The following is a 21,053-nucleotide window of genomic DNA, read 5'->3' as shown; positions in this document are numbered from 1 at the left end:
TGGGCACTACAAATTACTCTGAATACTACTCATTTGATTAACAACATTCCTTGTTGATGTGGATCTTAAGATTTTGCATTCTAAAACTATTGACTTTCTGTGTTTTCATAATTATATGGATTTGTTTAATGTATAAGCCTAAACCTCAATGAAGTTTCAGACTAGATTTACCCACATAATCAGCACCAGTATTAAGGAACATTTTCATCACTTTTGAAGTCACCCTCCTTCCTGTTCTCTTCCAGTGACTACCTTCCATTCTCTTTCTCCAGGGACTTTTTCTGCTTTTTCTCCATGCTTTTTTCTACTTCTTCCCTCCTGTGCCATACCCCAAACATAATGGGTATATTAAATCAACTATTTTTGAGATTAGAATTGTATTCGATGAGAAACTTTATTTATGTTTTCTTTTCAAAATTAATTTTTTTAAAAGATTTTATTTATTTGAGAGAGAGAGCATGTGTGCCTGAGAGAGAGGGAGAAAGAGAGCATGATTGGGGGGATGTGAGGGTGAGGGGCGGAAGAGAGGGAGAAGCAGGCTTCCTGCGGAGCAGGGAGCCTAATGTGGGGCTCCATCCCAGGACCTCAGGGTCATGACCTGAGCCAAAGGCAGACCCTTAGCCAACTGAGACACGAAGGCGCCCCTCTTTCAAATTTTTATTTAAATTCTGGTTAATATACAGTGCAATATTGGTTTCAGGAGTAGAATTCAGTGGTTCATCACTTACATAGAATACCCAATGCTCATCATAACAAGTGTTCTCTTTAATACCCATCCCCCCATCTAGCCCATTCCCCCACCCAGATCCGTCCAGCAACCCTCAGTTTGAAACTCTGTCATTAAAAAGTCTCTTTTAATGGGGTTTGTTTCACCCCCATATGTTCACATCTTTTTTTGTGTATGAGTAAAATCATAGTGTTTGTCTTCTCTGACTGACTTCGCTTAGCATTACACACTCTAGCTATATCCATGTCATTGCAAATGGCAAGACTTCATTCTTTTCCATGGCTGAGTAATATTCTATTGTGTATATGTATCACTTCCTCTTTATCCATTCATCAGTTGTTGGACATTTGTGCTCTTTCTGTAGTTTGACTATCGTTGCTAATACTGCTATAAACATTGGGGTGCATGTGCCCCCTTCGAATCTATATTTTTGTATTCTTTGGGTAAATACCTAGTAGTGCAATTGTTACGTCATGAGGTAGCTCTATTTTTAACTTTTTGAGGAACCTCCATACTGTTTTCCAGAGTGGCTGCTCCAGTTTGCATTTCCACTGACAGTGCAGGAGGGTTCCCCATGCTCTGTATTCTCACTAACCCCTGTTCTTTCTTGTGTTGTTAATTTTAACCATTCTGCAGGTACAAGGTGATATCTCATCATGGTTTTGATTTGTGTTTCTCTGATGACGAGTGATGTTGAACATCTTCTCATGAGTCTGTTAGCCATGTGGATGTCTTTGGAAAAGGCACTTTGGAAAAGTGTCTATTCATGTCTTCTGCCCATTGATGAGTTCTTTATAAGTTTTGGATACGAAGCGTGTATTATATATGTCACTTGCAAATATCTTCTTCCGTTCTGTAGGCTGCCTTTTAGTTTTGTTGATTGTTTTTTTCACTGTGCAGAAGCTTTTTCTCTTGAAGTCCCAATAGTTCATTTTTGCTTTAGTTTCTCTTTTCTGTGATGATGTTTCTAGTTAAGAAGGTCCTATGGCCGAGCTCAGAGAATTGCTGCCTGGGTTCTCCTCTAGGATTTTGATGGTTTCCTGTCTCACATTAAGGTCTTTCATCCATTTTGAATTTATTTTTGTGTATGGTGCAAGGAAGTGGTCCAGTTGCATTCTTCTGCATGTGGCTGTCCAGTTTTCCCAGCACCACTTGCTGAAGAAACTGTTTTTTGTTTTTTGTTTTTTGTTTTTTTTTAAAGATTTTATTTATTTATTTGACAGAGAGAGATCACAAGTAGGCATAGAGGCAGGCAGAGAGAGAGAGAGGAGGAAGCAGGCTCCCTGCTGAGCAGAGAGCCTGATGCGGGGCTCGATCCCAGGACCCTGAGATCATGACCTGAGCCGAAGGCAGCGGCTTAACCCACTGAGCCACCCAGGTGCCCCAGAAACTGTTTTTTTTCTACTGGATAATCTTTCCTGCTTTGTCAAAGATTAGTTGACCTAGATGAGAGACTTTAAATGGGCTTTGTGAGTAGCTTTTTGCCTAAGTTTCATATTATAATTTTTTATTAATCAATCAATTAATTTTTAATAAACATATAGTGTATTTTTATCCCCAGGGGTACAGGTCGGTGAATCGCCAGGCTTACACATTTCACAGCACTCATCATAGCACATACCCTCCCCAATGTCCATATCCCCACCACCCTCTCCCATCCCCCCTCCCCCCAGCAACTCTCAGTCTGTTTTTTGAGATTGAGTCTTTTATGGTTTGTCTCCCTCCCAATCCCACCTTCTTTCATTTATTCTTTTCCTACCCCCCAACCCTCACATTGCATCTCCACTTCCTCATATCAGGGAGATCCACATTATAATTTTTAATGTTAATACACTAGTGACATATTTTACATGTAGGAATTAAACTTTAATTTGTATTTTACTTTATTTAATTTATTAAAGGATAATAAAGGATAATAAAAGGAACCTCTTTGAGGTTCAAGGAAGTTAGAATGTTTTTTCAGTATCACTTATTTATTATTTTTGTCTGTGAACAAAAAAAGTGGAACCTCAGTTTGCTTTTCTGTAGGGATAAAGCGACTTCATATCTCCTATACATAGTAAGTACCTAGTGCTCGTAAGTCATATAAGAAAATATTTTTAAGGTAAATATATGAATCAGTATAGGCAGTGCCTTATGTATGACTTCACCTGCATTTATTTATATTCTGCCTATATAAGATCATTTAAGTTGGGACTTGTATGTGTGAACTTGCTGTGGGACAGCTCTGTCTTTCTAAAGAGATTTTAGGTATTACTAATTTATATAGGAGTGACTTTTCGAAGACATTTTATTCAAGTATGTAGCATAAACTATGGGAAACTACCATAGTTTTTAGGAATATAGGGTATATCAGCATTAGAGAAACTAATCATACTCCATTCAAATGTAAAGTAAGGCTCTGTTAAGTGTGTCTGCATCTTAAGTATTATATTTTGATCTGTATGCTAAACTTCGCTGAAGAAATCATCAATCAGGGAAAAGTCCAGCAACATGTTACTGTAATGATTTAGAAATGTGAAGTATGTGCAGTAAGAGCAAACTGAAAAGAAAAGATTAAGGTAAACCTGCCTGGAATGATAATGGGTAATATGCGGAATGTGATTATAAGACTAGGTGACCATTTATTGTCTAAACTGGAGCACTTAGGGAGTGAAAAGGTGTGCTCTTAATTATGCCGTGACAGCTGACACACAGTGTCTCAGGCAAACCGGGACATGTGGTCATCCTCTTAGAGGGTTAACGTGGATTTCTCAGTCATGTCCTAGAGTTCTAGAATTACTATTTCTTTAAACACAAAAGAAGTGATAGTAGCACAGCTAAAGAGGCAAATGTTACATGAAACATGGCAAATGTGAGGTCTTCAAACTGAAAATATGAGGGAAAAGTTTATAGGTAAATGGATGATTGTATTTTGCTATACTATGTAACAGATTACCATAAATTTAGCAACGGAAGCCAACACACAAAATAAGAGCTTCTGTGGGTTAGCTGTGCCCTCTGGAAGGCTGCATTGAGTGGTTTGGCCAGAGCTTAGTTCTCATCTGGAGTCTCACCTGGCAGTGGGTCCGTTTTCCAGGCTCACTTAGGACTTGGGCTGTTGTGGAGTTTGTTGTAAGGCCAACCGAGGGCCCTGGCTTTTGCGGGCCGCCCTCAGTGCTGAGAGACTGCCTGCAGTTGGTCGCCCTCTGGGCCTCTGTACCATGTAGCCCTGCCCACCAGATAGCCCTCTCCACATGCCCTCTCAGCTCGGCAGCTTGGTGCTTCCACACCAGTCAGTGAATCAAAGAGCTGGCCGGGAGCAATGTGGAGTCTTCTGTAGCGTAATCCAGTCACAGGAGCGATGTTCCCTCAACTTTGTATTCCGTTTGAGGCAAGTCACAGGTCCTGCCTACGTTCAAGGGAGCAATTTCCGTCCAGCGCAGTGAGGCATTCCCAGTGGCTTGTCCTCAAGGAGTTTCAGTCTGACAGGTTTAATTCTTACCTTGTGTGGTTAATGCCTTCCTTGTGATTGTTTTATGTGAGGTGAGTGGCTGTCTTTTTCTGAACGAATGGAGTCGTCATCTCTCTCACTTGTTGGGCAGTTAATCATGTGTTGCATTTTGTTTTAGCCAGCCTAATCTTTATTATACAAAAACTTAAACAGATATTAAGGGAAACAAAATAGTATTGTATGCTGTCCTACTCCTATCAACTAGCTACAGCGGAAAGCATCTCTTGGCCAACCTTGGGTCTTCCTTGTTTCTACCTTCCTTAAACCTTTCCAGATTATTTTGAGGCAAATCCCAGGTATCATTTCATTATTTAAATATTGTATGATTTAACTTTTTTTTTTTTAAAGATTTTGTTTATTTAGGAGAGAGCATGCATGTGGGAGAGTGGGAGTGAGGGGGAGGGACAGAGGGAGAAGCAGACTCCCCTGTGAGCAGGGAGCTTGACGCAGGACTTCCTCCTAGGACCCTGGGATCATGATCTTCAGGTCATGCTAAGCCACCCAGGCACCCTTAACTTTCTTTTTTTTTTTTTTTTTTTTAAAGATTTTATTTATCCTAGAGAGCGAATGGGCATGTGAGCAGGCGGAGGGGCAGAGGTAGACGAAGAGACCCTCAGGCGATGCCATGCTGAGCACGGAGACTGACATGGGGCTCAGTTCCCCGATCCTGAGCACATGATCTGAGCCGAACCCGAGACTTAGATGCATTAACTGACTGCGGCACTCAGGCATGGTTTAACTTTTTTTTTTTTTTAAAGATTTTATTTATTTATTTGACAGAGAGAAATCACAAGTAGATGGAGAAGCAGAGAGAGAGAGAGAGAGGGAAGCAGGCTCCCCGCTGAGCAGAGAGCCCCATGCGGGACTTGATCCCAGGACCCTGAGATCATGACCTGAGCAGAAGGCAGCGGCCCAACCCACTGAGCCACCCAGGCGCCCCAGGCATGGTTTAACTTTTTAATGTGTTTGATTTAGGCTCTCCTCTTGGATATCGTGTGTTCCCTGAGGTTCTGGACCATATGTATTCCATACATTGTTTTGTTCTAGTAGTGCCTTATATAAACTTAGAAGTCAGAAAATTCTGTATTCTCTCGTTTGAGTTCGGTTTACAAACCAACCTAGAATAAGTTATTTTTCTATCTTATTCTCTCCATTGGAGAATTTCACTTTATTAAATTACCTAAAGGGTTTTTATTAAGATCTGTTTTGTTCTAGTTATTTGTAAAACTTGGACTTAGGTCACCCCAACTCTGCCATCCTCAGCAGTGTGATGGAAACTCAGGTTTTGCTTAAAGTAATCTTTTTGTCTCAGCAGGAATCATCTCAGAGTCCTGCGAGCAGTGGGGCCTGGGAAAGGACCCCTTTCCTGACACTGCTTTCTCCCAGCTGGCCTGTGCTGGGGAAACAGTCATAACTCAGGGACAGCGGAGGCCTCCAGTGGGTAGGATGTGGTGAAGGCGGAACTGTTGGTTCCCAAAGTCTAGACAGAACGAGCCCTGTGAAAACAGTTTCTGTGGTTCAGGGTGGGCTGTTCTTATCCAGTGTGGTAGTGAAGAAAAGCAAGCTTTCCTTGGTGCTCTCCTCCTTCACAAGTTGCTCTGGCAGTAAATGCTTCTGTGTCTGTGTATATGCCTATACATAAAATAGCAGATCTCATGAGATAACACTGAACACTAAGCGTTTGAGTAGAATGTAAATGTTTAGAGATTCAGATGGTATAGGAAAGGGTTACTTACATTTAATAAATTTTGTTACATATAGAGATTTGAGATAAAGTGTAAATTGTAAATGTTTTCATTTTATGATGTGTTTTTATTCATATTCAAATTGCTCATAGGTATCCCACCTCCCCCCCCCCACCCCAGGTAACTTTAACATTAGTGTTGGGTTCATCTCTAGTTATTTTATGACCTAGAGCATAGTTTGTCAGAGCATGTCATCTTTACTTTCATGTAGGTGTTTCCCTATGTATAGCACTTTAAAATTCATTTTTGATGGCGTCAGTGGGTACTGTGGCTTGGGATAATAACATTTCTATTTTTATAATATTGACAGCTGATTTGTCTGTCTGTTTGTTGATGTGCCCACATAATATATCACTGATTGTTGACCTTTTCTCTCCCTTATAAAAATGATTTTTGCAAGTCTTATTTATTACAACATCCAGCTTGTAGAATGATGAAATCATATCTCTAGGCATAATTAATAAATGTGTTTAAGTTCTTCTCTAAAGGCATCTAGAACTCTCATTTGTTTCAGGTCCACAAGACTTCCTTGGATAACCCTTTGTTGTTCAAAAGGAAGTAACTGAGAGTATTATTATTTTTTTATTTAATTTTTTTTTGTAGTAGACGTGAGGGGACCTGGATAAAGGTAACTCTAGGTTTGGGAGAAAGTACCCTGTATGTTGGGCATGTGGATAAATGTGTTGTTACCTTGGATTCATTGACCTCTAATTCCCAAGCTCCCCCGATTGAATGGGGACACCTGATCTCCCCTTCTACTGGGTCAGTTTTTAGAATAGAACAGAAGACGAGTCTAGATGGCAAACAAAATGTGGTAGAAATTTTAGAAATTGAATTGCTTTGATCAAAACACTTTGCTGTGAGTTGCCTCTCTCCACATTCTATCTTGCAGACCTTTAGTGACCCTGTAAAGAGAGTTTCTCGAGTCCTTTTTCATTTGTAGTGTGGGGACACATACCATAAAAGCATGACTCCTAAAAGCATTTTTAAATAAATCGGAATAAAATGAAAAATTTTTCTGAAATTGATAATCTGTACGTTTCTTTTACATTTCTGTATGTAATATTTAGGAAAATATTATGGGGATTTTTGCTTGGAATAGTGGTCTGAATGAAACAGCTTTAATATGGATGGAGAGTTTCAGATGAGGTTGATTTAGCATCAGAGATATTCCTTTTATAATGTTTATTAGCAAAGCTTTTCATAATCATTGTGTAATGAATTATACAATATGTATATTCTGGGGAGACTTGACCACTTTGAAGTAATATACTTGTTAAACTAAAAACTCTTATTTTCTAAGAAATATGTTAGAAGGAGCCAGAGGCCAGTCTAAGCTCCAGCACATCCAATTTCTGTGGAACTGACGGAGAGATGTGAGTGTGGTGTGTGTATTGTGTTCAGTTTATGAAACTGTAACAGATCTGGAGGATAACAATGGACCAGATCTTTTTGAGGAATTCATGGAGGAGTGAAGAGTAGTAGAAAGGGTTCAAGAGACAGCAGTGAGTGGGAGGAGTCAGGGCAGGAAAGAGCAGAACTGATAAAGAACTGTGGGCTGTGTGTTCTCAGGAGAGCCTCATGGAAGGTTGCATTTGGAACCCGTAGCTGCTGTCAGAGTGTGCCTGTGATGCGGTCACCATGGTAATCAGTTCAAGAAGTTGGTTCACAGGAGCAGGTTCAGCAGAGCCTCCTGTCTTCTGTTCAGAGTAGCTGGCATGCCAGGTTTTTACCGTTAGGAGGAAGCCAGAGATGTGGTCCTTGGGGGAAGTGGGTCACCTTTTCTCTGAAGAGAGCTGAGAGAGTCCTGGGCCTCGACATTGGAGAGCGCAGAGAGGGCCTATGGTAGTTTGGGTTTCCCCAGGAGTGGGGGGCAGGGAGCAGGGCCGGCCTGCTGCTCACACTCCGCTGCCTCTCTAGAACTTGAAGCCACTGCTCCCTGGACAGGTGCACGGGAAGGCTGTGCCAGGTACTTTTGCTCATCGTCTTTCATTCACAAACCTGAACAACTAACCAAGGATTCCCAGACACTTGATGAACACTGAGAGCTTGAAAGAAAACAAGAAACTTGACCGATTTTCCTTCGAGTGGCAGTAGTGGAACGAGTAGGGTCACATTTCTGTTCCTTTCCTGTTTTCTCCTTCCTTCCTTGTTTTTCTCCTCCTCTCCTCCCTCCCTCCTCCTCCTCTTCTTTTTTTTAAAATTCTGCTCTCCTGAACTGCTTTTTGGTGGAGTAATGGCATTTTCTTTATTTTTTGCTAGTTACCTATAAACTTTTTAGCATGCATGACTAAAATTTTATGTCTTAAGTTATTCAACATGTCCCCCCTCTACAAGGCAAGCTCCTTTGCATGCATTAGCTATTCTTTGAGTAATCTCTCTTTCTAGTTATTGTTTTTTGAATAAATCATGACAGATTTAGTTGTAATTATAGAAATGAATATTTAAGTGTTGCAGTCCCTGAGTACATAAAGAATTAATTGGGAGGTAGAAGAAATGAGAGGTAGCAGGAAAGGTACACGTGCTAATTCTCTTTTGCTTCATGTCAGGAATTTCTTGAGTACTACATGAAATTGGCAAACCTAGCTACAATTTAAATGTAGAATTACTAGAAGCCTTAGAGCAATGTTGTATCCAGTAATACACAATAAAAATTAAAAGGTGATGGGGAAGTGGAGTTTGGAGGTTGTCTATGTGCACGCATGTGCGTGTCCTCACGCCAGTTTTCCCATCTTGAGTAGCAGATTTAAAAGCTTTTTGCTGAGGCGTATATTAAAGTGATAATAATCACCATGAAAACTAAACCCCAGCTTTTAACAGTGGTTGTTCCTGGGGAAAGGAATGTAAAGGGAAGGAGTGGTAAATAGTAACTCCTGTGTTTTTATTTTCTGTGCCCCCTTTACGGTTTGCATTGCTTTCAGATTGCGAGCGTACAATATTTATTAAAGTTTTGTACAGGGTTCACAGAAGGGATTTGATACTTATTCTGATATTTTTAACAAATGTCTGTAGGGCACTAGCTCTAGATTTTTGAGTAGATTGAGGATTGGCATACTTGCCTTCTACCTACACAGTAGCTATCAAAACAAAGTGCACTTAAAGTACTGTCCTCTATTGGAATTTTCCATCCTGTTGCCCAGTTTGGTAGAACGACCACTTAGGAAGACCTCAGTGACTAATGCTTTCATCATTCCTTTACATGGTGCTTTAATGCTATAGAGAAGTTTCACACTCATTATTTGATTATGTGATTTCCATGACAACCCCATGAGGCAGGGAGAGTAGATGTTTCTCTGTATGAGAAGGCAAGGAAATGGAGACTGACAGATTGACTTGCTAAGGTCGTAGGGCTTGTAAAGTGGCAACGGAACCTGCTCTCATGCTCTCCTGATTCGCTGCTCGTCCCATACCCCTGTGACAGTTCTGCTCCTGCGCGGCTCCTTGTGTCCTGGGTGTCTGAAGGGTCTCTCCTACCAGCGCTTATCTTTCCTCTTTGTAACATGCCCAGACTCCAGTTGTGACATTAATGGCCTTGTTTCCTTCCTGCATTCTGAAATTTGTATTCTAGCTGTGCTTAAAATATATAAATCTGTGTTAATTGTAATTCAGTTTTTGAGATGTGCCACACATAAATGTTGGGTATCATTCAAACTTTATTTCGGCAGCTGGGCAACCCTTGTTCCTTACCCTGCTGAGCCGATCTTTTCTTAGAGAAATAGATGCTTTCCAAATTTTTCTCATATCCTTGTTTGGTGCTGTTGTGGTTTGCCGAATCAGAGCAGTGGAATTTAAATGTTGTTTACTTCAAGAACTAACTTATTGTCTTGGGCTTGCGATATTGAATAAGCAACACTTGGCCTTACCTGAACCCTACAGTTGTGTTTTTCACCTAAGAAATTTTTATTTCAACTAGTGATTTGCTCTCCAGGAAAACAACAGTGAGGAAGTAAGTGTATTTAGCTCTTGTTTTGGGAGCCCAGTGTAATACTCCTGTCCCTTGAGTATGGGTTTTAAAAAAAACATGGTAAAATATATAGAATGTAAAATTTGTCATTTTAACTGACCTTAAGGGTACATTTTGGTGACATTAGTTACGTTCATCATGTTGTGTAACCATCACCACGATCTCATTCCAAAACGTTTTCATTACTCCATACAGAAACTTCAAGCCATTTGATGGTAACTCCCCTTTCCTCCCTCTCTCCAAACCTTACTATCCTATACTCTACTTTCTGTCTTCTATAAATTTGCCTACTTTAGGTAGGCATGTAAGTGGAAGCATACAATATTTGTGTCTGGCTTCTTTCACTTAGCATACATTTTTTTAAAAAATTTTATTTATTTATTTGACAGACAGAAATCAGAAGTAGGCAGAGAGGCAGGCAGAGAGAGGAAGGGAAGCAGGCTCCCTGTTGATCAGAGAGCCCAATGCAGGGCTCCATCCCAGGACCCTGGAATCACGACCTGAGCTGAAGGCAGAGGCTTCAACCCACTGAGCCACCCAGATGCCCCCTTAGCATACGTTTTTCAAGGTTCATTCATTTGTTGCATGAATCCATACTGCATGTTTTTAAATGGCTGAATAATATTCCTTAATATTGCATTGTATCATTCCATATCTTGTTTATCCATTCATCCCTTGATAGGCATTCGGAGTTGTTTCTACCTCCTGGCTATCACAAATAATGCTGCTGTGAACACTGACATATGTGTATTTCTTTGACTTCCTTGTTTCAAATCTTCTGGATATATACCTAGGACTGAAATTATTGAGCCAAAAAGCCATACTTGACTTTTTGAGGAACCACTGAGTCTCCCTATATCCTCATATGACTTGTCATTTTATTTTTTATTTTTATTTTTATTGTCTTGATTGTAGCCATCCTGATGGGTGTTGAAGTGTAGTACCTTGTGATTTTGATTTGCATTTGCCTGAGGAGTAAGGATATTAAGCATCTTTTCACATACTTATCTGCCAGCTGGGTTGTCTTTTTGTTTTTGTTTTTGTTTTTTTTTAAGAGAGGAGAGACGGTGGGACAATAGAAGAGAGAATTTTTTTGTTTGTTTGTTTTATAAAGATTTATTTATTTATTAATTTAGAGAAAGCAGTGGGCAGGGGTAGAGGGAGAGAAGAGAGAGAGAGAGGATCTAAGCAGATTCCATGCCCATTGTGAGCCTGATGGGTGCTCAATCTCATGACCCTGAGACCATGACCTGAGCCAAAATCAAGAGTTGCACCTCTGACTGCCTGAGCTACCCAGGCACCGCCTCTAGTTGTCTTGAATTGTGGAAGTTCTTTATACATTCTGGATTTTAATCCCACTTGGTCATGATTAAGAAGGCTTTGAATGTGTTGCTGAATTTGGTTTGCTAATATTTTGCTGAGTATTTTTTCATCTCCATTCATAAGGAATATTGATTGGTGTGCACTTTCCTTAGAGTGTCTTAGTCTGGCTTCAGTGTCAGGGTAATGCTGGCCTCATAAAATGAATTAGGAAGTGTTCCTTCTTCTTTAGTTTTTTGAAAGAGTTTAAGAAAGGTGTTAATTCTTGTTTAAATGTTTGATAGAATTCACCAGTGGAGACATCTGGTGCTGGACTTTCTTTGTCGAGAGGTTTTCAGTTACTGACTCAGTCTCCTAACTTGTTTTAAGTCTTCCAATTTTTTATTTTTTTTCTTGACTCAATTGGCAGCTTGTATTTTTAGGAATTTGTCCATTTCGTCTGGATTTTGCAATTGGTTGGCATACGGTAGTTGGTCATGATATTTTCTTAAAATCTTTTCGTTTCTGTCATGTTGGTAGTAATATTCTGTCTTTTCTGATTTTATTAATTTGAATCTTTGCTCTTTTATCTTCATTAGTCTGGCTAAAGGTTTGTCAAATGTGTTGATCTTTCCAAAGAATCGTTTGGTTTTGTTGATTTTCTCTATTCTTTTAACTTCTGTTTCATTTATCTACATGTGAATCTTTTATTATTTCCTTCCTTCTGCTAGCTTTGTGGGTCAGATTGCTCTTCTTTTTCTACTTTCTTAAGCTGGACAGTAAACTCTTTCTTCATTGTTAATGTTGGCTTATCTGGATCTAATTTTTTTACTCTCTGAGCGTTGCTTTTGCTGTATCCCATTTGTTAACACATGTATTGTGTTTTTGTTTTCTTTCATCTTAAGGTATTTTCTAATTCCCTTTGGTTTCTTCTTTACCTCTTGGTTGTTTAAGAATATGTTGTTTAATTTCCACATACTAGTGAGTTTTTAAGTTTTCCTTGTTTTTTCAGTTTGTAGTCTTATTACAGCGTGGTCAGAGAAGATACTTTGTATGATTTCAGCCTTTTAAAATTAATTAAGGCTTCTTTATGGTCTAATGTAATATATTCTGGAGAATCTTCTGACTGGACTTGAGAAGAATGTATATTCTGTGGTTGGGTGGAGTGTTCAATTTATGTCTGTTAGGTTTATTTGGTTAACACTGTTGTTGAAGTCCTGTTACCTCCTTGAGCTTCTGTCTGGTGGTTTTTATCTATTATTGAATGAGAATATTGAGTTACCAATCTATTGTACAACTGCCCCTTTCCCTTCAATTTTGTCAGTTTTTAAAATTTATTTTTTTTAATTGAGGTAGGATTGGCCTGTAATGTACAGGTATACAACATCATATTTGATGTTCATTGTGAAGTAGTCATCCCAGTAAGTGTAGTTTCTATTTGTCTTTATAAAGGATTACAAAAGAATTTCTTTTTATGTTAAGAACTTTCAAGATCTGTTCTCAGCAACTTTCAGATATGCAGTTTAATATTATTGACTTAGTCATCATGAGGAACATTACATTTCCATAACTTACTTATTTTACTGATCCTCTTCACCAGTTTTACCCATCCCCCCTGCAACTACTGGCAGTCTCCAGTCTGTTATCTGTGTCTGTGAGTTTTGTTTTGTTTTGCTTTATTTTTTTCTCAGCTGCACATAAAAGTGAAAGCATGTGGTATTTGCCTTACTGTGTTTGACTTATTTCACTTAGCGTAATAATCTCAAGGTCCATCTTTGTGTTACAAATGACAAGATTTCATTCTTTTTTATGGGTGTGTGTGGGGGGGTGTGTGTGTGTGTGTGTTGTTATTTGGTTCTTATATCAGCAATGCTGGCCTTGAAAGATGGGTGTGGCAGTTTCCGGAAGAGTTTGAGAAGGCTAGGTATTGAATATTCTTTGAACGTTTGGTAGAATTTCCCAGTGAAGTACATATGATCCTGGACTTTTGCTTGTTGGGAGGATTTTGATTATTGATTCAGTATCCTTATAAGTAGTCAGTCTTCTTAGACTTCCTGTTTGTTCAGGATACTGTCTTGGAAGATTGTATGTTTCCAGGAATTTATTCATGTCTTCTAGGTTGTCTAATTCGTTGGCATATAATTGTTGATAATAGTCTCTTAGATCCTTTGTATTTCTTTGGTATCATTTGTAACTTCTTTTTTATTTCAAATTTTATTTGTATGAGCTCTGTCTCTGTTGTTCTTAGTGAGTCTAAAGCATTGTCAGTTTTTATTTTTCTTTTCAAGGAAAAGAGACTCTTCGTTTCATTGATATTTTCTAATTTTTTGTCTCTATTTTATTTCTGCTATGATTTATATTATTTTTTTTTTCCCTACTATGCCTGGCCATAGTTTTTCCTTTTCTAGTTACTTTAGGTATAAAGTTAGATTGCATATTGGAGATTTTTCTTGTTTCTTGAGTTAGACCTGTATTGCTGTCATCTTACCTCTTAGAACTGCTTTTGTTCCATCCCATAGATTTTGGTGTGTTATATTTCCAATTTAATTCGTTTCAAGGTATGTTTTTAAAATTTTTTTCTTTTGATTTCTTCATTGACCCATTGGTTGTTCAGGAACTTGTTTTTTTCTCCATGTATTTGTGATATTTTGGTTTTGTTTTCTTCTTATAATTGCTCTTTAGTCACACTGTTATGGTTGGAAAAAAATACTTGATATGATTTCAGTTTTCTTACTTTAATTATTAAGACTTGCATGGTTAAAATCTGTTTTTGAGACTGTGTCATGTATTTGAGAAAATTGTCTATTCTTCTTTTGGATGGAATGTTCTATATGTGTTTATTAAGTTCATCTAATCGTATGTGTTGATTAAGGCTGTTATTTCCTTACTGTTTTTTTTTCTTTTCTTTTTTTTTTTTTTTGGTCTGGGTTATATAACCATTGATGTAAATGGACTATTAAAGTCCTTCACTATCGTATTGCTGTCAGTTTCTCCCTTTCGGTTTGTTAATATTAGCCTTATATATTTAGGTACTCCTGTGTTGGGTCCATAAATATTTCCGAATGTTATATTTTCTTGTTGGATTGATTTCTTTATTTTTATGTAATATCTGGTCCCTGTGTTTAAAGGCTATTTTGCTTGATACCCCACCTACCTTTTAGTTTTCATTTGTATGGTATATATATTTTCATCCCTTCACTTTCATTGTATGGTCTTATGTCAGAAGTGAATTTCTTTAGGCAGCATATACATAGGTTGTGTGTATGTGTGTTTAATTCTTTCAGTCACTCTGTCTTTTGGTTGGAGAATTTTGGCCATTTATATTTAAAGTAACTAGTGGTAGGTATGTATTTATTGCCATTTTGTAAATTGTTTTTTGGATGTTTTGTACCTCCTCACTTCTTTCTATGTTTTTTTGTTCTCTTCCCTGTTTTGATGACTTTCTGAAGTGTTATGCTTAGAATACTTTCCCATTATCTTTTGTGTACCTACTGTAGGTTTTTACTTCACTTTTACCTGAGACTCACTTGTAAGGGCCCATATATAGAACAGTCTGTTTTAAAGGTAATGGGAAGTTAGTTTTGAATGCATTCTAAAGCTGCAATTTTTACTTCTTCTCCCCTATGTTTTATATTTTTGATGTCACATTTTATATCTTTTTATTTTGTGTATTGTTTAATTACTGAAGTTTTATTTAGTTTTTTTTTTTTTTCAGGTTTCGAATGTGTCGTTTATTCACTATTTTTGATGACTATAAACAAGTGTTTCCACTATGGAAAAGAAAGAGCACAGTACATTTTCATGACTGGGGAATGGATTTTTTGAAGTCTTCTTCAATAGGGCAGAAACTTAGAAAAAAACAACCTGAATGTTGGAATTCAGTTCTTTATATAAAGTCCCTTGTAAAAACAAAATAGAATAAAAACAAACTGAAAAGGGGCAGGGAAAATTTAAAAAAAGAAAAACGAGGAAAAGAACGGAAGGAAGAGAAAACAAGGGGCGGTGGCTTATTGCTCCTCCTCCGCTGCAGCCTTGCTCTCCGTGTCTTCCGACTCCTTGCTATCCTCCTTCACGGAGAGAGCTTCTAGCTTCTCAGTCACCTTCTCGGCATCATTGTTTTTGCCCGACCCTGCTTTCTTTTCTCTCTCCTCGATCTCTTTCCTGCATTCTTCAAACTTTGTTTTGAATTTCTGTGCATTTTCAGCATTTAGGAAGCGGATGGCCAGCAGCTCTGGCTTGGGGCACTCGTCGGCAAAGTCAGCATGGGTGTTCCAGACCCAGGCACGGTCGCTGCCCGCGTTCGGCTTCAGTTCCATCATCGGTGTGATGTAGTGGTTGGCGCATATCTTCAGGGTCTTGTCCCTCCTCATGAGGAGGCGGATGGTCCCTTTTTCCGTATGCTTCAGAAGCTTAACGTCACCAGTGCCTTGTTCCTTCCACTCTGGGAGATTGTTCTCTGAAGCGAATCGGAATAGCTTTGCCCGCATTTTAAAAAGCTCTTCTTCATCATCTTCCAGCGTTTTAATTTCTTGCTCAGGAAGAGAAGCTATAGGCTCAAACTGGGGGTCGTGGTTGGACTCATCGGCATTCTCAGTGGAGGTATCATGGTCCTCATGGGTGTCCTTGGCGGCCGCCATGGGGGCGCGGCGGCGGCGGCGGCTTGGCTGGCTCCGTCGTCGCTGGCTCCGCCGCCTCTCGGCGGCTGGTTGTAGCTCCTTTCCTCCGCGTCTGGCTTTATTTAGTTTTTATTACTTCTTTTAATCTTATACTAGCTTTATAAGTGATCATTTTCACTACTTTTATTGTTTATTTACTTATACCAGTAAGATTTTTACTTTACTATGTTTTCTTGTTACTAATTAGTGCCTTTCCACTCCCCTACCCTCCATCTTGAAGAAGTCCTTTTAACAGTTCTTGTAAGGTTCATTTAGTAATAAATCCCTTTAGCTATTGCTTGTTTGGAAGACTCTTGCCTCTCCTTGAGTTCTAGATGATAACCTTGTTGGATAGAGTTCTTGGTTGAAAGTTTTTTTCCTTTCATATTTCACTTTGGATATATCATTCCACTCCCTCTGGCCTGCAAATAAATCTCCTTCACATGGTTTAGGTGTTTTTCAATCTGCTGCTTTTGCCCTGGGTCTGGGAATGAATGAGTCTGCACACAACCCCTCTTAGAGCAGAGTCTTTGTTTCCTACAGCCCTGTTTTTCTTCTGAATGTAAGCCGCGCTGGTTTTCCAAATCAGATGTTTTAAGGGTTTGTGTCTCTGGTACAGAGGGCCAGGTGCTTGAAGGAAAGCTCAGTGCTTGAGTGCTTGAAGGAAAGCTCAGGGCTGAGCCAAGGGCTCAGGTACTTGAAGGAAAGCTCCGTATTTGTGAGATCTCTCTCAGCTCCTTCTGATTGTGGATCATGATACCAGGGGTGGGGTTTTTGGAAAGATAGTGTCTCTGCCTCTATTTCCCTTCTTGATGTGGCCTTTTTTATCCTCTGTTGTGGTGGATTTGTTCAGCTAATTTTCACCCCCCCTCCCCCCAGTTGTTGCATATTAGCTGTAGATTGGTTTTGTCTATGGAAGTAAGTGAGTTCAGGATTCTCCCACTAGACCAACTTCAACTGTCTCAGTTTTGTCAATTGTTGGTTGGTGCTTGTTATGTTGTCTTGATGGATTAAACTTTTTTATTAGTATGTAATGTTCTTTGTCTCTTATCTTCCCCTCCCCCCTAGCTTTACTGAGATATCAACATATGACATATAGAAGTTTAAGGTGGTAATATGATACCTGTGTGTATTGCAAAATGATTGCCACCTGAAGATTCGTTACCACCTCCCACTCTGCACATAATTGCCGTGTGTGTGTGTGTGTGTGTGTGTGTTGATAACATTTAAGATCTACTTTCTTAGATCTTTCAAGTATATAATACAGAATTGTCCTAAGTTTTTTTGGGTGTATTTCACACACAATGTAACGTTGGTTTCAGGTGTACATATAACTTTTTTTGACTTAAAAATCTATTTTGTCTGATAATAGCTTTCTTTCCTCTGGCCCTTTTTTAGTTACCATTTGCAGACATCCTATAGTTAGATTTTTTTTTTTTTTTTTTTTTTTTGTTAAGACTTTAACAAAAAGGGGAAGGGTCAGAGGGAGAAGCAGACTCCTTGCAGAGCAGGGAGTCTGATGTGGGACTCCATCCCAGGACTCCAGGATCATGACCTGCACCGAAGGCAGTCTCTTAACCAAGTGAGTCACTGAGGCACCCCAGATCATGTTTTTATCTGTTCTGCCATCTACCAGTTAGAGAGCTGAAGCCGTTTGCATTGAAAAGTAATTGCTGATAAGGAAGGAATTCTGCATTTAGGTATTTATTTTCTGTGTGGTTTCTTTCATTCCTTTATTGTTCTTTAATCTCTCTGGTAGTGCCTTTTTGGTATTTACTGCATTTCTTTTAATGTACCATTTTGATTCCCTTCTTTTCTGTATATTCCTTAGTTTTTTCTTAGTTTTCTTCAGTGTCAGAATTAGTGTCTTAAACTTACAACAACTTAGTTTGAATAGCAGTTCAGTTCAGTTTCAGGAGTACACAAACATTCTGTGCCTGTACATCCATGTCCCTTCATCTTTATAGAGTTGTCACAGACTACATCTGTACATTGTGCACATCTTAACACAAATCTATATTTATTGTTTAATGTGTTTTTTAAATCCTATATAAAGAAAAGAGGAGTTAAAAGCAAAAAGTACAGTAATACTGGCTATTGTATTTACGAGTGTTCTTTATTTCATTATATGGCTTTGAGTGATTTCCCTAGCCTTTTTTTTTCTTTTTTTTTTCCCATCTTCGCCCAAAGGATTCCTAGTATTTTCTTGGAGGTCAGGTCCACTAGTAATGAATCCCCTTGAGGCCTGTCTTGGAATGTCCTAATTCTTCATTCCTGAAAGATACACTTTTTCTTTTTCAGCACTTTAAAACCTGTCATCCCTCTGTTGAAAAAGCAGCTCCTAATCTTACTGTGGATCCCTAGTATGTGATGAGTTGTTTCTGTCTTGCTGATTTTAAGGTTTTTCTGTCTTTGTCCTTTGGCAGTTTGATTGTTATGGGTGGATTTCTTTGAGGTTTTCCTGCTTGGAATTTGTTGAATTCCGTGGATATGTGGATTCAGGGCTTTCATCAAATTTGGGAGGTTTGCAGCCATTTTTACCTTCAGATTTGTTTTTTTTTACTGCTTGCTTCTTTTACCCCATCCCGTTGTCTTTGAGGATTCTCCTGATGTACACGTTGATATGTTTGATGGTGTCACATGGGGCCCTCTGTTGATTTTTCTGTATTCTTTTTTCATTGATTCTTCAGCCTGGTTAGTTTTAATTTCCTTATTCATACAGCATTCTCTTGATATCCTTTATTAGTTCTTTGGGCATATTTAAGACCATTGATTTAATACCTTAGTAATTCTTAACATCTAGCACTCCTCAGGGATAGTTTTTATCAAATTATTTTTCTCCTCTCAAAGTGCTATGGTTTCCTGTTTCTTTGTATGCTTTGTAACTTTTTAAAACAGATTTTTATTTATTTATTTGGCTGAGAGAGACACAGTGAGAGAGGGAACACAGAAGGGAGTGGGAGAGGGGAAAGCAGGCTTCCCTCGGAGCAGAGAGCCTGATGTGGGACTGGATCCCAGGGCCGAAGGCGGATGCTTAATTAATGAGCCACCCAGGCATCCCGTTTTATACCTTTTTGTTGAGAACTGGACCATTTGAATATTACGTTGTGGAGACTTGGGAATCAGATTCTCCCCTTTCTCAGTGATTGCTTTTGAGGGTTGCTGTCATCTCTTTGTGTGGTGACTTTTCCAAAATGACTTTGCAAAACCTGTGTTCTTTGCTTTGTGTGGTTACTGCAGTTTCTTTTACGTTCTATTTGGTCAGCTTGTGACCTGGCAGAGATTTACTGAAATGTCTAGGTCTTCCCTCCCACCACCCAAAAAATCCAGAAAGGGAAGTTCATGCAGCCCAGGAGGGTGGAAACAAATGCAGGTGTCTCTGTTGTTTCCCTAGGCTGCCTCCAGTATGATAAGATACATAACCCTAATGTTAGCAGGGCAAGGTCCCCATTGCCCACCCTGGCATCAGCCAGCACTCGAGGCACATGGGCCCTATGCCTGCCTGGGCTGTGAGTCAGAGGGACAGGGGCTGTGTGCTGGTTCATGCACTCTGCTCTCTGACCTGGGTTGAGTATCCTCTGTCTTCAGCAGCCACACCCCTGGTTGGTGCAAATGCTCTGAAATAGTTGATTCTCATGGGTTTCCATGATTTTGTGGAGGTATTGATCCCTGGAGCTTCAATTTTCTGTGACGTCACTTCACCCGTGGTTGTATTTTGGACATGCTGTGGTGGCAGCTGCAGTCAGGTCCTGTCTGTGTTTGAGAAAACTATTTAAGTTTGATGATATTTTTACTTTTTATTAGGGTGAGCAGGAGTACATTTAGCCTCTAGAATCTGGAGTATGAACTCTGTTGTAGTAACAGTAACTCAGGAAATAATTTTTATTTCCCTTCAATTTAATAATACCTTGTCTCTATATAGTGATTTTTGTCACGGGAATGTGACAGGCTTTACAAATAGGTCATTATTTGTAAAAATGGAAGTGTTCACGTTTTTGTAAGTGGATAAGAACTGAACATGTATTTTCTGATTGAGCGTTATCATACAATCAGTTATCCTAGTCACGTGTCCAAAGTTGGCCTAGTACCGGTCCAGGGCTCCTTATTTTTTATAGAGCAAAATATTCTGTTCTATTATTTGGTAAAATAGAATAGGAAAATGATAAAAAGAATATGGTAGAGCTTAAAGTAATGTCACATTTCTTGTTATTTGTTTGACCAGAGTAGGTGAATCTCCACAGAGAGGCTGTAAAAACCAAATCTTAACCTTTTTTGTCATAAGTAAGGTAGCATTAAGGGAGTTCAGGTATGGTTATGTTTTAAATGTGTATCTGTACGTGAGAGTGTTGTATAATTTTCTCAGGAAAGTTTGGTATTGATATAAATAGGACTTGTAAAATTCAGTGTACTCACTCAAATTAAGCATGCCATTATATGAAGCTTGGTCATATTGGCGAACTTTCTTTTTGATGTTCTTGTTAAGCTGACTGGAGGCTTGGCAGAGTAATTTGTGCTAAGCCCAGTGTCACCATCATAACTTTCTGACAGAGGTGAATTAAGGAGAGCGTTTTCAGTAACTCATTGTCTCGTGATTAAAGACGTGGATTTTTGTTGTTGTTTTTGGCACCAAGTCAGTGTTATTACTTTCTCATTCTTTGACTGATTAAAAAGATTTAAAAGTGAATCTGAATCTTATTTTATTCTCTACATATCAATATTCTCTACAAATAACACATTTATTTGTGAAATATATAGCTAATCATTTCACTGAAGATGTTAGATCAAGTAATACAGAGATCATAGCTTTTAACATCTAATAGGAATATTGAGGTCCTAATGGATATGTGAACTTCTGGAGGTGAAAATTACCTGTCTGATGTTTTTGGTTTGGTCATTTATCATTGAATTATAATGATGCACATATGTAACTTGCCTAGCTTCTGTCTCTTACATGGTGTGTTTGTATATATATTACTGTTAGGTGGAAAGGATTATATAAATGCAGGTCTGAATAAATTGAAATTTGCAGTCATTTGATCAGTGATTAATCATAGAATTGAATTTTCTGTAGTTGCTTAGATGGAGAATGTTACCTCTGTAACTTACATGCCGTGTATATGCCCCTGTGGCGGCTGCTGACGAAGGGAGTAAGCTGCTTTAATTTCTTCTG

The 21,053-nt window shown here is 38.8% G+C and overlaps 2 protein-coding genes across 5 annotated transcripts in view; one reads left to right on the top strand and one right to left on the bottom strand.

Moving 5' to 3' along the window:
• The window catches only part of LOC106003338 (ubiquitin carboxyl-terminal hydrolase 12), a 107,012-nt gene that overhangs the window by 28,971 nt on the left and 56,988 nt on the right, over positions 1-21,053 (top strand). Inside the window, exon 1 of one of the 4 annotated variants that reach the window (XM_045069700.1) lies at positions 7,455-7,934. The exons of 2 other annotated variants lie outside the window; for them this stretch is intronic. The gene's annotated coding sequence lies outside the window, so the exon portion shown is untranslated. Of the gene's footprint in view, positions 1-7,454; positions 7,935-21,053 lie in introns of those variants that run through there. One more of the 4 variants, XM_045069698.1, reaches the window with a different exon arrangement.
• LOC101688675 (ran-specific GTPase-activating protein-like) lies at positions 15,197-15,955 on the bottom strand. The gene has a single exon (XM_045069717.1). It carries the CDS (start codon positions 15,863-15,865, stop codon positions 15,236-15,238), a length of 630 nt encoding a protein of 209 aa, XP_044925652.1. The 5' UTR covers positions 15,866-15,955; the 3' UTR covers positions 15,197-15,235.

Source organism: Mustela putorius, unplaced genomic scaffold (genome assembly GCF_011764305.1).
Source record: "Mustela putorius furo isolate JIRA1106 unplaced genomic scaffold, ASM1176430v1.1 tig00003942_pilon_pilon_pilon, whole genome shotgun sequence".
NCBI lineage: Eukaryota > Metazoa > Chordata > Mammalia > Carnivora > Mustelidae > Mustela > Mustela putorius.
The sequence above is the reverse complement of the archived record's forward strand: the minus strand, read 5'-3'. Positions and strand labels throughout refer to the sequence as shown.

What these genes read in the sequence shown, in the direction of transcription:
- LOC101688675 (XM_045069717.1), bottom strand. Translation starts at nt 15,865, where the DNA reads ATGGCGGCCGCCAAGGACACCCATGAGGACCATGATACCTCCACTGAG.